The sequence below is a fragment of the Microtus pennsylvanicus genome, chromosome 9 (assembly GCF_037038515.1).
Source record: "Microtus pennsylvanicus isolate mMicPen1 chromosome 9, mMicPen1.hap1, whole genome shotgun sequence".
NCBI classification, from domain to species: Eukaryota; Metazoa; Chordata; class Mammalia; order Rodentia; family Cricetidae; genus Microtus; species Microtus pennsylvanicus.
The window spans coordinates 38309794-38326637 of record NC_134587.1 but is presented as its reverse complement, the minus strand read 5'-3'; the positions used below and the strand labels follow the sequence as shown (position 1 = coordinate 38326637).

General features: G+C 43.6%; 1 protein-coding gene across 1 annotated transcript; it reads left to right on the top strand.

Annotated features, from left to right (window-relative positions):
• The first annotated feature begins 6221 nt into the window (after window positions 1–6221).
• Window positions 6222–10087, top strand: LOC142856965 (interleukin-37-like). Its single transcript, XM_075984593.1, has 5 exons — window positions 6222–6306; window positions 7330–7386; window positions 8563–8682; window positions 9261–9394; window positions 9854–10087. The coding sequence occupies exons 1-5, from the start codon at window positions 6222–6224 to the stop codon at window positions 10085–10087; spliced, it is 630 nt and encodes a 209-aa protein (XP_075840708.1).
• Window positions 10088–16844: the final 6757 nt, after the last annotated feature.

The following is a 16844-nucleotide window of genomic DNA, read 5'->3' as shown; positions in this document are numbered from 1 at the left end:
ACCCAGGTATGTAGTCCTGGCATACCCTCTGGGCTGTGGGACCTGTGACTTAGTTCTTACCAGCTCTGACCCAAACCTGCATCTTATTATTCCTTAGCTGTAAGCTTGTATCACTAGGAAAACGGAATGGATCTTATTAAGTTGGCCTGGCTTTTTTCACTTGTGGCTCTTCTATCCTTTCAATCCTTAACTTTAAGTTGTATGCTAAGCAACTTGCTCAAGGTGCAAAAGGAGATGTTTTACCCAGCAGTACTTGTTCCTCAAATTGATAGTATCTTAGAAGTCTGGGCAGAGGTAGGGAATGGAGTTTGAGGTGTAATCCCTTGGTGCACTGTGGCAGTGTTGTTGATATCACTTGGTCCTCTCCTAGTGATGTGAATGGATTCTAAAGGTAAACAGCAAATTTGTCTCAGGAGTCACCTTTTTTGGGCTTTTTTTTTTCTGGGTGGACAGTGGTCCCTGATAGCAAATATAGCATTTCCTTAAATGAATGGACATGTAGTAGATACCAACTGATACGAATTCTGTCAGCCGTGTGGACAATGATGTCTGTATATTTATCAGTTTACTGTTATTACAAAGAACCACTAAGGCTATATAACTTATAAGGACATCAGGATTATTTGGCTCATGGTTTTGGATGCTGAAGCCCAAGCAGTGTGATGCCTACCACTTACTGTAAGGGCTCTTCCAGTTGCATAACCTTAGTTCTTGATGCCTGGGAGAGGGATAGGTCATGGCAAGACAGAGGGACCAGAAATGACTGCAGCTGGGCCCTTCCTGATGAAGGCCTTACCTGCTCACATCACTACACTGGGAACCAATTTCTAACTCTTGAAATCCAGAGAGTTGGACCACATCCAATCCACGGCAGTCTGACCATCCTCTGATGTCCTCAATCCTCAAAAGATACTGAATTACCCTGTTTGCAAAGTTGAAGTAAAAATTGACTCAAACCCCTATCTCTGTTTCTTTACCCAAATTCCTGACATTTCACAGATGGCTCTTGTTAGGGGTGGGTCCCTGATTTCTTATAATTGCTGATCTTGTTCTCAAGGTGCACCAATTGAAATTGTTTTTCTCTTAGGTGCTAAATTGATTCAAACCTGGATCATCTCCACCACAAATAAAATGAAATGAGCTCTCTCACAAATCAGATGTATGAGCCCAATACTTCTCCAACCTCTGTTGAGTCTGCCTTCCCCTGAGTTTCTTTGGGTGATTCTATGTCAGCCATAATGGATAAAATGCCTCATAGCACGGTGTACCTCAAGATGCAAGTGTGATAGGGATCAGCCAGGCTTCCTGTTAAAAATCCAAGCTCTGATTCTGATTGGGCCATAGGTTCTACATTTCTGATGATTCGTGGACCATCCTAGTATTGTAGATTCACTGAGTATTCTAGGAGCTAGCAGGCACAGGCTGCCAGTGGCTCACCCTGAATGTCGGACACACTCTTAGCAAGCGTTAGTCAGTGGTGGGTGGTGCCCCTCCGAGCCTTCCTACACATCTAATCTCAGCCCCCTGTCCTCCTTATCTTTGTATGTCTCTGAGTTTCTCTATGTTTGTACCACTTGCTCCTTCATCATTTGACGGATCAGTCTTATCCTGTCCCCAAGCTCACCCCATTGCACTTTAAGACATTCTTCTAATCCCTGGATGTCTATCAAAAGGGAAATTCCAGGGTAGTACTTCTAAACCATAGTGTCCTAAACCTTCCTATTTCTCATTGACATTTGGAGATTTCTTTCTCAGGGTACCTTTAAGCCAAAAGAGATATTTGGTGATTCTGCTTACTAAGAGTTGAATTGAAACAAACTAGTAGTATGTCTTGCCTGGGTCTGTATTCCTATATTTCACTCAAGAACTCTACCTCAGAGCCTCCATTTGAGTGTGCTGAGGGGCCCTACAGCTCTCTACTTAAGGGGCTATACTTCTAAGCTAATGGTTGATAGAATTGTGTTGGTCAACCCTTCCCTTCAGCAAGGTAAGAAAACGCTACCAGGTATGTCCAGGTTTTTGACAATATAACACAGCATTGTCATTTATGAAGTTCATGCTTGAGAACCATGAAATTGATTGAATTTTTTAAAAAAGACCCATAGTTTTGTAAGTTTATGATTTGTGTTGGACTGCACAGTTGTTCTCAGTCGCATGTATACCCTTGCTGCAGGCTGGACATGCCTGGGACTAAGCTGGTGCTTGTATCTGTTCCAAAATGAGACTGAATGCCATAGGAGAGGAGATTTCCGGGTTGTCTGTCCCACTACCCATAGCAATCTGGTGCAAACTGGCCATAACACTGCTCTACTCAAAGTCAGTGGGATTTCCAAGGAGTTTGGCAGTTAGATGGAATAAGTAATAAAGTGACTCATCTCTTATCAGAAGCTCTGTCTAGGTGGAGAGCTGAGAAATTATCTGAAAGCTAGGTCATACAGAAGCCCAACTGGCTTCCGGTTAGGAGCCCAACCCCGCATCACCCTGAGTCTCGGTTCTGCCTCTCCGAGCGCTTTTAAAACTTCTCACTGTCAGAGCAGTTGTGTCTGGCTTCTGAGATGGAACCAGAGATCTAGAACTTTGAAAGCTCCTCATTGCTACCAAGATCCTGCCAGAGCTGAGCGTATGGCCCATGGGTCTACTGCACCTCAATTCCTTGGGAACTTCTCAGTACCGCAGCTTTGGCCCCCCACTTCACACATACTAAACCAGACCCTGTATTTTAACAAGGATGCTAGTTAATTAATATGCACTTTAAAGTTTGGGAGGATCCCCTGTCCTAGATTGGATCACAGAATGTCATTCTTTCCATCATGTCGCGCATGTGTGTGTGTATGTGTGTGTGCGCGCATGTGTGTGTGTGAATGTGTGTGTGTATCTGTTGGGGGGTGTTTCTGTGACCACCACAGCCAGCAGAGTAAGGCAAGCGTGAGGCAAGAAGGACGTCCAGTTCACCACAACTTAGTAGCCAGTGTTGGTACTTCCAGAGTCGGACACCAGGCAGTTTATTTTAGGCATATTTAAGTTCAATACAATTTGGAAAAAAGTTCCCCTGTTGTAACACAATCCCTTGTGCACTACAAAGCTTAAGATAAAACTACATCGAAATTCTTTTCAAAGTACATGCCACCACTTACACTAAGTAGGGCTTTGCAGTTAGACTACATGTTCATCTTAAAGACTGAGGGGAGGATTCTTGTACGGACTTGGTCATGCAGGTAGCACAAAGGTCACTAGGCTAGTAATCACCTTCAGTCCTGTTTATTAGGGCCTGGGAGTTCAGGTGTGGCCTGTCCCTATAGATAGAATGGAGGTCAACTAGGCTACTAGCCACCTCCATTCCCAGCCTCTGGGCAGAAAATAGGTTATATACATACATACATACATACATACATACATACATACATATATATCTTCCTTTGAAGAGACTACTCTGCACGTTTAACATTCCTGCTTGGCCTAGGGCTTATTTGTGAGCTTAACTGTGTCCCCAGTAGTCACCAACATCCTTGGGAGTCCTTAGGAGGCAAGGGAACTTTGATAGCTTGTGTAAACATTTATATACGGTAGCCAAAAGGAGTTGCTGTATTGTCAAAAAAGCATTAAGGACCTGGATTTGAATGTCTCAGCCATGTGATCCTAACTCTAAAACTAGGGACAATTCTCAAGTCCAGTTCCTTTACCTATAAAAGTGCAGTAAAAGCTCTTCATGTTCTTTGCGGTCTCATGATGAGAATTTGTTGGCTCACACATGCCAAAGATTTAAAAAAAATTTTTATTTATTTTTATAATAAGATAAACAAAAATGAGTTTGACAAAACAAACAAGCAGAAGTAAAAGAGCCCAGGAGAAGGCTCAAGAGTCAGAGACCCTCTTGTTCAAACACTCAGGAATCCCATAAAACACTGAACTGGAAACCATAATATATATGCAGATGACCTGGCACAGACCCATAAAGGCCCTCTGTATGCTGACTCAGTCTCTGTGAGTTCATATGAACTTCGATCATGTTGATTTAGAAGGTATTGTTTTCTTGGCGTTCTCCATACCTCTGGTTCTGACAATCTTTCTGCCTCCTCTTTTGTGGGATTCACTGAGCCCCGAGAGAAGGGATTTGATAGAGACATCCAGTTTGGGGCTAGATGTTCCAAAGTCTCTCACTTCCTGCATTATAATGTCTGGGTGGGGGGTCTCTGTATTTGTTCCCATCTGCTGCAGGAGAAAGCTTTTTTGATGCTGGCTGACCAAGGCACTAATCTGAGTATAGCAGAATATTATTAGGAGTCATTTCACCCTTCCTTCCTTCCTTCCTTCCTTCCTTCCTTCCTTCCTTCCTTCCTTCCTTCCTTCCTTCCTTCTTTTCTCTTTTAAAGAAATTGGTGGTACAAACTTTGTGCCACCTTTGGCCTAGCATATCTTGCAGGCAGGATGCCATTGTAGATCAAAGGGCTTGGAGTTTACATTTATTTTTTTGGTAGCATGCAGAGTACCTTCCTGTACCAAAGATGCTGGACTGTAAGGGTGAAGGCTCTACATAGGTACCAGCTCAATTTTTTCCATGTTCAATGAGTTGTATAGGTGTCTTCAGCAATGGGGCCTTGCTGTCACTGTGTAGAGAGCAACCTATAGTATATAGTATATTGACAACTTGGGTTGTTTGGGGATTCCCATGGGACCCCTTTGGCCAACGACTTGCAGAGGCAACCAAATCCTAGTACTAGAAACCTCATTTGTGACAAGAGATGGCCAGCTGGGACTCTCTCTCCCCCATATTTGGCAATTTCATTCAGATCATCTTGATACATGTATATATTGTAGGAAGCTTCTACTGTCTTAGGTTCCCATATTGCCCCTCAAATGGCCTGTCATTTTAGCTGTGTTTCCATATTCCCTCCTTCCCACCTCTTCCCCTCCCACTCTGTTCCAGCCCCACCACCATTCATCCATCCATAACTATCTATTCTATTTCCTTTTCCTAATGAGATCTATCTGTACCCCACAATCCTTTATTCTATACTTAACCTCTGGTTCTACAGATTGTAGCTTGGTTGTCAGTGACTTAACAGCTAATATTCAGAGATAAGCAAATATGTGGCATGTTTTTCATATTTGTCTTTCTGGGTCTGGGTTACCTCACTCTACTTCTATCCATTTGCCTGAAATTTCCTGATTTACATTTTTTAAAATGTCCTAGTAATGCTCCATTGTATAAATGGAACATTTTCTTTATCCATTCATCTGTTGAAGAACATCAAAATTGTTTCCAATTTCTGGGTATTATGAATAGAGCAGCACTGAACATGGTTGAGCAAATGTCTCTGGGGTAGGATGGAGCATCTTTTTGGTATATACCCATGAGCAGTATAGCTGGGTCTTGAGGTAGATCTATTTGGATTCTTTTACACACATCCAGTTTGACCAACACCATTTGTTGAAGATGCCCCTTTTCCAAAGTGTGTTTCTGGGTTCTTCAAAAAAAAAATCAGGTTTCTATAGGTGTGCGGATTTATATCTGTGTTTTTAATGCAATTCTATTGATGAACACATCTGTTTTGTGCCAATACCATGCTGTTTTCTTTATAATCACTATAGCCCTGTAAAACAACTTGAAATTGGGGGTGGTGACACCTCCAGCAGTTCTGTTATTATTCAGGATTGCCAAAGTTGTTGTTGTTGTTGTTAAACTACAGTATACTATTTAGCTCTAAAGAAGTGAGATTTGGACCCTACAACACGAATGTGATCGTGAGTCTGATCTATTCCAGGACACTCACCAGTAGTTGAGTCTTTTAGAGTCTTGCTGCCTTCCCAGTGTGACCTTTGATCTACCACCACCACCATCAGCAGCAACATTATGAAGATATTAAAAATATAGGATTTCAGGACTCTCCAGGTCACTGACTCAGAACTGCGTGGTTCCTGGAAAGTAAACTTATATGGAAAATACAATATACCAAATGCCTGAAAGTATATGTTTATTTAAAAGAAAACCCAGAATTACTTTTGTAAGTAAAATTAAACTAGAATTACCCTATGAATGGGAATGAAGCTGGCGTCGTGGCCTTAAGGCAGCATTTCAAAGTGGAGTCGGGGCTATGTCCTTCAGGTATCAAAGATGTGAGGAGGCTTTCGAGGGTTGAAAGTTTCCTTAGTCAAAATTCTCCTGTGCACGCTGGCTTTGCCTTCCCTTCCCTCTCCCACTGTGTTCACTCTCTGCTCAGGCTATGGCGTCCTCACCCAGCTGCTCAGATGTGAAAATGTCCCCCAAGTGCCACAGAGACCAGGATGAACCCCATACAGAGACAAAAGGTAAGAAACCCATTCCTGGTCTCAAAATGGGGTCTCCAAACACAGGGAACTGTACTTAAACCTTTCCACAGAAGCCATGCTTTCTCTGACCAGCCTACAAGACATCTGAGCGGCAGGAATTCCTCCAGGACACTGATGCAGATAGACATGTTAGAGTTCAGGATCTCAGGCATATCATTAGCAGACACAGGATATTTGTTATTATTTTTACTTTGTGTTTAACTACTGGACAGGAGGACAGGTGCCATGGTGCATGGGTGGAGGTTGGAAGACAAATTTGGGACTCAGTTCTCTCCTACTACAAAACCCAGGGATCAAATTCAGGTCACCAGACTTGGCAGCAAGTGCCTTTACCCAATGAGACACCTTGCTGGTCCTTCAAATCAAGTTTTGATACATACGTTCAGATGAATTTTGAAGCACTGCTTTTCCAGCAGATGGTTTGGCCGCCTCCAGATTTTCTTCTTTAAAAACAAATGAACAAACACAGGCATCAGACAAGAGGGATCTGGCTAGGTCAATAAATTATAAATGTTCCTGTGATTTAGAAAATTATTTTTAAATTGATTATGTGTATGGGTGTTTTGCCTGCAAACACATCAGTGCACCATGGACATGCAATGTCTGTGCAGGCCATAAGAGGGCAATCAATCCCCCTGGGACTGGCCTTACCAACAGTAATAAGCCTACTCGTGGGTGCTGAGAATTGAACTCAGATCTTCTGGAAGAGAAATCACTTTCTCCAGCACCCAATTTTTGTGATTCTTATTAAAATATTTTGAGAAAATATATCTGCAAATTCATGCTATAAAATAATCTTACTTCATGTTCTTGAATCTGGAACCTCAAAAAGTTAACGGATGTAGAATTTCTTTAAAAAGCATTTGCATGCCTTCAGCATATGTGCTTATAAATGATGTAGAAACTGTAGACGTTAGGAATGAAATCACCCCACAGTCCAGTGAACTATGATCTCCCAGCTCATGGAATTGACATGCTAATCTCTTGTCTTTGTTTCAACAGCAAAATGCCCTCTACTGTCAGATCCCAACCCTGTGGCTACGATTTCCAACCATGCAGGTGATTTTCCATGGGATCTTGGGGTGACAGGGAGGGGTGGTCGGCTCTTCAGCATCCTCAACAAAGGAAGCAACTCTTTCTGATGACATCTAAGTCATATGCAGTGTGGCACGTTTCCTTTCCTTTATGACGTCACACTCTTTAGCTTTTCAGATAAAATAAACTCTGAAAATCCCACACACAACTCGGTGCCCCAGGGAAAGGTTAGATTTCAATGAAGAGGTCCAAACCGCATGGCAAGCTGAGCACAAATCGCAGGGTAGGCAAGGCATGGGCAGAAGACAATTGGGAGGAGAGTCCAAATTGGGGGTGCCAGTTGAAGGCATCGTGTTTATGAGGCAAGGGAAAAGCCCAGGTGTGTATGACTGTATGCATATAATACACAATCATAGAGCACAACTGACGACCTATTACACTGCCATCTGCTAAGTAGATTCCATCATCAGCCCTGTATTGGGCTCATACTCATCTATCAGGTAAAATCTGACCTCTGTCGCTCATGGACAACTCATCCACTCCAATAGAGATGGCAACATGAACAAGTTCTCTGTCCGTAGTAAATCCATATTCAGACAAATCGCCAGCCCCAGCCGCAGCTTGTCCCTGCACACATAGAGAGTCTCAATAAATGCAGGTATCTCCCTCTGGCAACCTCCCATTGCCATGCCCTATCTGACACGGAGTTGCTGCTTCTGGCTGCCTTCTGCCCTACCCTCTCACCCCTATCCTTCTATTGTCCTCACCGCTTGAAAGGACAGAAATCCATGGCATTAGGGCACAGCTGAGGGCACAGGCCCAGCAGGGAGAGGATTCAGACAAGCAAATTCTCAATACCATGACTACTTGGAATGAGGATCCCTTACAGTGCCCTCACTCTTTATACCAACCCCGTGAGAGTTACCTTGTCTAATCCCTATTTTTATTGGTCTGCAAAGTAATATTTGGAGACATTTAGTAACTTATCTTATGAACGATTGAAGAGAGGTGATTGTTTCTGAGTCAGCATGGTCTCACTGCCCCAAAGGGTCCAAAGTTCCTGTATCAGTGAGTTGGGGTAAAAAAAAAAAAATAACAAGAGGACTATATAGTGTCTGAGCCTGAAGCCTGAAGCAAGATTTATAGCTGGACTCAGATTGGTTCATTATTTGTAACCTCTGTTCCTGTTTTGTTTTTCAGGTCCAAGTATTAAGCCATCTTCCCCATATAAACATTTTATTCGCGACCCAAACCATCAGATTCTTGTCCTGGAAGGCGGCACCCTTGTGGCAGTTCCAGACAAGTGCGGCAGACGTGGAGGTGACCCTCAAATTTTTTTCTACCCATTAGAGATGATATGTGCTCCCCTACAGTCTGTGAATCTGGGCCCTGGCCCACTCCAGGGGGATTGCTCAGCTCCTCCTCCTTTTATTTTGTTTTTTGTTTTGAGACAGGGTTTCTCTGTGTAATTCTGGCTGTCCTGGAACTCACTCTGTAGACCAGCCTGCCCTGACACTCACAGAGATCTTCCTGTCTCTGCCTCCAGAGTGCTGGGATTAAAGATGTGCTCTATCACTGCCTGGCTTCCTCCCCTTCTTAAAAGGAGGAAGAGGGAGTGAGTTTGGAATCAGGGATGAGCATGAATGAATTAGTGAGGTGATAGAGGGAACCAAAAGGTGTCCCCCACCCAAAATAAGTCTCTGCAGACAGGTGGGGGGTTCAAAACCAGAGAGGGGGAGATTCTGAGAAACAGAATGTTCTAGGTTTCTGAATCAATGTGAGTATGAGGATTTATCAAGCTTGTTATGCCTAAAACTTCAACAGGAAAAAAAAAAGAAAAGGAAGGGGGAAAAAGACAAGGTTTTTATTCCAGAGCTGACCCAGTTTTCTTTTCCTAGAGGTCTTTTATGTGTCAGCCTTACCCATGAGAACACTCAGGAGTGCAAAGGCAAATCGGATTACTTTGGCTGTATGTAAGGGAAAACGCTTCCTCTGCTGCAAAAAATCAAAGTGCCCCTCATTAGAATTAAAGGTAAGAGCTAAGAAGATTTCCCCCACCCTACCACCCAGGGAAGTAGAAATCCTTATTGCTATGATCACCCTGAAATCGCTTCTTTCTCCACAAAAGTAGCCTGGTCTTGTGTTAGGCACTTCTCAGTCACAGTAACAAGTACCTAAGATTTTGGTTGACATCTTGGCTAATTGACCCTGATGCTCCGAAGCCTTTGGTATACCACAGCGGAAGTGCACAGGAGTGGGGGCTGCAGACTTCTCATTTAATGGTTAGGATGCAAAAGAGGAAGAAGGGGTCGAGGTCCCACCATTCCCTTTGAGGGCACACTGCCCAACGACTAAGCCCCTCTTAATGCAGTCATTGCCTCCCAATAGCTCCAAGATGAGGATCAAGGCTTTGACATGTAGGCCTTTGGGGGTACATTCTAGATCCAAACTGTAGCAGCTACTAATGAATTCTCCTTTGTATTTCCAAAAGAAAATGAGAGATTTGACGAACCCGAGCTCTAAGAAGGTCCTGCCCTTCACCTTCCTGAAGGAAAAGGCTGGCTCCTACTACACCCTGGAGTCAGCTGCGAATCGAGGGTACTTTATCTGCACCTGCAGTACACCCCGGCAACCTGTAGGGGTGACGAAGGAGCTGGGGAAACAGAAAAACACCCACTTTGAATTTCTAAGCGCCAATGTGGATGTCAGTGAGTTTGAAGACTGAAAAACGCGATAGGACAACGGCCAGATCAGCTCTGACAACAGAATTTGGTTTCAGCCTGACGCAAATCAACAAATAGGAATAAATAATTCTCCTTATAAATGCTACCTTCAATCAGCAAGCCCGGGGATTTGATTTTTATTGTGTGTGTCATTTATTTCTTTAAAGTGTTTATAGTTAATTTGGAAATTTCTAGGTTGAAATAACTTCATAGAGAAAAACACTCACAAACCTCAAAGGGATTTCCTATTTTCTGAAACGTATTTGGCCACCTCTGGATGAGTCTATACTCCATGACATAGCCAACATGGCGGTGAGTTATTTCTCCCAGGAGATGGCTGGAGTGATGATGCAGGCTTTCGGATTAGTCACACAGAATGTGGGTGTTAGGTGGACGCTAGAGAAACTCACCAAGGTGCAAGTGCAAACACAAAGGTTTCTGGGGAGCCCCAGGGCTTTGGAGCATGGCAAGGCTCTTCTGATGAGTCTTCCCAGGGAGAAGGGGGAACATCAAGTATGAAAAGACAAGAAGAGGAGAAGACCAAAGGGTCTGGAGTAGGTGGCAGGCAGAGCCGGAATCAGGGAGACCTGAGGGCAAGCAGCAGGGCCCTTGTCCCTCAGTGGGGCATTCCAGTCAGTCAGATGAATCTAGCTCCAGTCCTCTGCAGGATCACAAGCAGGGAAAACAATCAGCAGGGGCTCAGAGTTGGAGAGGAGAAGGCTGTGTGCATTTAACTTTGAGGGATGCGTGTAATATATTTAATACTTTGGTGTAGAAGATTCCTGGCTATTCAGAAGCTGTCGTCTGCTACTAGGACCAGTCTGAAGAAGATCGCATGTCCCTCTGTTATCTGCCATTCTGTATCTGTTAGAAAGACAGACCCTGTGTGTGTTACCTAAAAGTCAACTATTTACCCAGTCTCCGGCTGTGCCTTTATCAATTAGTGAGCAATAGCAATCACCATGCAGCTGAAAATATTGATGCTTATATTAGCTTAGTTACTCTTGACTCATTCACTGGCTTAGAGTTTAAGAAGCCCAAGTTTAACACCAAAATGAAAGCAAACAGCCCTTGATGAAAACCAAGATTTAACATTTCAATGAAAATAATAATAATAACAAACTAAACATTCCATTTTGTATTATTATAAATACAGTATAATATTTAAATGGAAAATTCCGGAAATAGATAACTCATGCATTTCTTTCTATACAGTGATGAAATCTCACATCCCCTAACTTAGGAATCATTCCAGTGTATCTGTGTTGTATATGTTTTGCTTACTTATTAGTTGTCTCAATTGTTGGCTCTGTTCTCAAGGTACCCAGGGCTTGTGTTCAACTAGCCCCTTACTGAACTTCATAACAGCCCCACAGTCCTAGAGTCCTCAGTGGGATCAGACAACACCAAAGAAAGCTATAAAGTGCTTCCTTTGCATTTTCTATGTTGTAGGAAAGGAGGGTGGCTTAGATGCTGAAGTTGCTGAAATCCATGACAGGTTATAACGTGTCTGCTGAAATACTGAACTTTGTAACAGGTATGCAAACATAGAAAAAAAAACCTAGCAGCAAGTATAGGATTTGATACTATCCACAGCTCCAGCATCCACCAGAGGCCTTACACCATCCTCACAGACAAGGAGCGTTTTCCTGTTGATACTATCCACAGCTCCAGCATCCACCAGAGGCCTTACACCATCCTCACAGACAAGGAGCGTTTTCCTGTTGATACCATCCACAGCTCCAGCATCCACCAGAGGCCTTACACCATCCTCACAGACAAGGAGCGTTTTCCTGTTGATACCATCCACAGCTCCAGCATCCACCAGAGGCCTTACACCACCCTCACAGACAAGGAGCGTTTTCCTGTTGATACTATCCACAGCTCCAGCATCCACTAGAGGCCTTATACCATCCTCACAGACAAGGAACATTTACTTGTTGATAGTATCCACAGCTTCAGACATCTACTGTAGTCCTTAGACTAGATTCTCGTCATCAAGGATAGTTTAACTGTGGATACCATCCACTACCCATTAATTGAGGCATCCATTGTGGCCTTGTACCATATCCTCTTAGATAAGGAGAGTTTCGCTGTTGATATTATCCACAACTTAGCTTATCTACAGGAGGCTTTAGAGCATGCCCTCGGTGACAAGAACCTTTAACCTGTTGGTACTAGTCATAGTTTCAGAAAGCCACCATAGAGTTTAGAGCATGTCCTCACAGTGACAGAGAATTTAACCGATGATAGTATCCACAGATCAAAGCCCCCATCATAGACCTCAGACAAATTCCTCACAGAGGAGAGTTTAGCTGTAGATAATCCACACTTAATGCCTCTACCATAGGACTAGGGCCGTGTCCCCCACACAGAAGGAAAGTTTAAATGTGGATGGTACCCACTACAGGCTTTCCACCATGTCCTCAACAGAGGAGAGTTTAACGGCTGACACATCACAGAGTCAAGCATCCTTCATAGGCCTTAGACCATGTCCTCACAAAGAAAGAGGGGTTAACTATTGGTACTACCCACAGCTTCAGGAATTATGGTAGGCTTAGATGATGCCCTCGCAGAGATTCAGCATTTAACTGTTGATATTTTCCACAGCTTCAGGAATCCACCATGTCCTCACAAAGAACTAAGTAAAGTTTAATTTTTTTTTTGAATTTTTACAGCATTGGGTTAATTCACTTAACAAACATTTTATTAATAGCCACTTAGCATTTTTAAACCACATCGATTTAATCACATTCTAAACTGGTTCATTTGAAGGAAAAAAATCATTGCATTTCAATCCATGCTTCATTCAGATAGCACTTATTTAATTTCTCAGTTGGTTAAACCATGTCATTGGTTATTATTTTTTTTTAAAAAATAACCATGCTAATTCTCTCATTACAAACCAAAGAGCTAACACAGAGAAGTTTAAATTGACAAAATAGTGAGGTTAGGTGTTGACTTTTCAAATAAACCAGACAATGTATGAAAGACCTTCGGTGTGTGGTAGGAATTATCAAAACAAAGTCTATATTTTACAGTATGGTTGGGAAACATGTTTTTTTTATTTTTTTTGTTTATTTATTTTGCAGGGCTGGCATTAAACCTAGAGACTTGTACATGCTGGAAATGCTTTATCACTACGAAAGAGCCTAACTCGTTACAGTGATATGGGTCAGAGGAGATCTGAGCCTCTCAGCACTGGCTTATGCTAGACTCTCCTTGAAACCTTTTCTGGTCCCAGAGAGTCTGAATTCACAAGGCAGGTGCAGGTTGATTGAGTTCCTGAGGTAAACTAAGCCTTTCCACTTCCTACCTTTTACTATGCCCTGAATCACCTGCAGATTGTAATTGGTAGGTCTGGTTGGGCTGAGGTTCTGTCTTCCTGGTTCTCGCCAAGGTCCCATGATACACTGAAGTCAGCCTTTGAGTGGCCTGACCTAAAACAATAGTCTTTAACCTTGGCTGTACACTGAGCACTGAGAATGTGATATATACAGACCATGAATGCCTAGGTCCCCACCATACCTATTGGGTCATACGAATATGTCATATTCAGATGGTCTAATTTGAGACCAGACATTGCCTTGGAAGTACCAGTACTGCGCTTTTCTACCTCCTAAATAGTGTCTCTTAAGCCTGCTTTTGCTTTCACTTTGTCTTTCAATCATTGTGTCGTGACTGGGCCTCACCATTGTGGGCCTGTATAGTAGTAGTATTCTCACTCTCTGGCTCCTATTCTCTTCTTCAAACTTCCTTCCCAAGGCCAAGGTTGAGGCACGCATGCTTTCCAGGCTCTGGTGATTATTACTATTTCCTATAGGGTAGTCTTCTTAGACTTTTGTGTGTATCACTATAACCTAGAAGCTCATACTTAAAGGAGAAAAGGCTTTCTTGTTGGCTCATGTTTAAGCTTACAGTGCTGTACGGCAGGGAATGCTCAGAGCAGAAGCAGCTCTCATGGGAATCCTCGCCTTCTCACATTGCAGTGAGCAGGGAAGACTGGAACTCAGATGGATTTCTACTTTTTCCATTTTCATTCATCCCGTGGTTTCAGGACATTGAGTGTAGCACCCGTATTCAGAGTCAGTCTTAATTCCCTCAGTTTAGCCTCTCTGGAGCAGCCTGACAAACATCTCCAAAGGTGTATCTCCTAGGTGAGTCTACATCCAGTTGACAATAAACATGATCCATCTCAAGTTTGCTCCTTGTCTGTCAATATGACGCTGAAACACATTATGTTAAATTCTAACACCCCACTCCTGGCCACTAAAGTCTCATGTTCATTGTGCAATGTAAAAATCCATCTTAAAACTCTCAGAATCTTAACAGTTCCAACTTGGTTCAAAAGTCCAAAGTTTCTTCTGACAGTCAAAACAACTCTTAACTGTGAAACCTACAAAAACAAAACACATACACATACACTCATCCAGACACATACACAGAGAGAGAGAGAGACAAGACACACACCACACACACGGAGACACACCATACTCACACACACACACACACATACACACGGAGACACACCATACACACACACACACACATACACACGGAGACACACCATACTCACACACACACACACTACACACAGAGACACACCATACTCACACACACACACATACACACGGAGACACACCATACACACACACACACATACACACAGAGACACACCATACTCACACACACACATACACACAGAGACACACCATACTCACACACACACATACACACGGAGACACACCATACACACACACACATACACACGGAGACACACACCATACTCACACACACACATACACACGGAGACACACCATACACACACACACAGTGTTAGGTAGAGTGTAATTGGACCCCATAAACTCATAAGGAGTGGCCCTATTAGGAGGTGTGGCTTTGTTGAAGTGGGTGTGGCCTCGTTGGAAGAAGTGTGTTACTGTCAGGGCAGGATTTGAGATCTCTTTTGCTCAGGATACCGCCCAGTGTTTGAGTTCATTTCCTATTGCCTGCAAGATGTAGGACTCTCATCTTCTCTAGTACCATGTTTGCCTGTGTGCTGCCTGTGTTTGCTGTGAACTGAACCTTTGAACTATAAAAGAGTCTCTTCAGTGAAATGTTTTCCATTATATGAGTTGCCATAGTCATGGTATTTCTTTACAGCATTAGAAACCTAATTAACACACACACACACACACCATTGAACAGTGGCTCCTCAAGGACTGGAAGTTTGTGGGAGAGTCCAATGTGTTTGGGTTATGCCCAAAGGTGACGACATGTAGGAGGCAGAATGCTGAGTGGGGAGATCTAGAAAGTGGCAGCAGAGAGGAAAAGGGGCATGGACTCGCTCCTGCGCCCTTGTGCAAGAGTTCTCAAGGTCCTCGGGAAAGGAGCTCAACTGCCTGCAGCATGTGGAACGGCGTTTGAGCCTGTCTTTACTAAACCATGAAAGGAGAGCTAAGTACAGCCAGCTGCAGAAGTTAGAAACACCTGGAAGCGGACAGCTGGCTCCCAATTTCACTCTCATGGAATCGTATAAGTAATGAGCAATGGGAGGCTACATGGCCCACCACCTCCTCCCAAAGAAGGCGGCCCCTCAGTCACCCAGCGGCCCATCTGTGCTCTCACTCTCTTCTATGATCTTCTATGCTGGGGTAATGAGTTGCTGCTTTGTGGGTCTCTGGGGTGCGCGGCTGGCAGCCTGATTTAATACCCACTGATTCAGAGGAGGAAGGAGCCCCGGCTGGTCTCTGATGTAGGTGGATTTCTGTTTCTTCTCCAGCTAGGAGCTGGCTAAAGGCGGACAGACAAGCATCCAGAGACCCAGACATTGCTTCCCAGCTATTTCCTGTTAGCCCCTCTGTAAGCAAACTGCCGCTAAAAAACAAAAACAAACAAACAAACAAACCAAAAAAAAAAACAACAACAAAAAACCAAAAACCATAGGAACCGCTCTGTGTTCCTGTCACATAGGAATTCTACCAGGCAGGCCGGTGTCTAGGAAGGCTGCCTGGTATACCACTCCTCAAGGACCGCTCCATGTGGAAGGAAGAAGCGCTCAAATACAGGACACGGTGAAACAAAGTTCAGACCGAACTGAGTCAAGTGTCATAATGCAGGCATCCAGAAGAAAGGGCACCATGACTGTGCCATGGGAGATCAAGGGAAGGTGATCCACGTGGAAGTGGACTAGGAGGAAGTCCCAAGGGAGGGGGCCTGGAAGGTGACGTCCCAGCGAGTCCACTGGGGGCGCTAGAGAGCGGTAGAGACCCGAGGTGTTGCCTGGAGACCACAGAACTCTGGAGAGATTTTGTGGTTTTGATTCTATGCTTAGGAATTTGTGTTTTATTACGAACACCGTAGGGAAACTACTGCAGGTTTTTTTTTTAAAGCTTGGAATGAAGAAAATGATATGCTTTAGTAAGATGGTGTGTTTTCTAGAAATATCTGGAATTCCCTGTGCTCCCATGAATGATTAGGCAATGAACCAAAAGTTTCACGTGTTATTTTTTATTTATTTTATTTTTGGCAGTTGTTCTGTTTGTCTGTGCACTTTATTTGAGAGAGAGTATTACTCTGTAATACTCTGGCTGGCTTTCAACTCATGATCCTCCTCTCTCAACCTTCCAAGTGCTGGATGACAGGTGTGTGCCACCATGCCCAGCGGCAATTGCTTTAAATATTCTCTATTCACAGACAGAAAGACTTCGGCTCAGAGGGACCTAACTCCATCAGTCACGCATCTGTGCAGGGACACCA

Excerpts from the sequence above, each read along its gene's own strand:
- LOC142856965 (XM_075984593.1), top strand. The coding sequence starts at position 6,222 with ATGGCGTCCTCACCCAGCTGCTCAGATGTGAAAATGTCCCCCAAGTGC. Across the intron at positions 6,307-7,329 it reads ACCCCATACAGAGACAAAAG|CAAAATGCCCTCTACTGTCA; the intron begins GTAAGAAACCCA and ends TTGTTTCAACAG. Across the intron at positions 7,387-8,562 it reads TACGATTTCCAACCATGCAG|GTCCAAGTATTAAGCCATCT; the intron begins GTGATTTTCCAT and ends TTTGTTTTTCAG.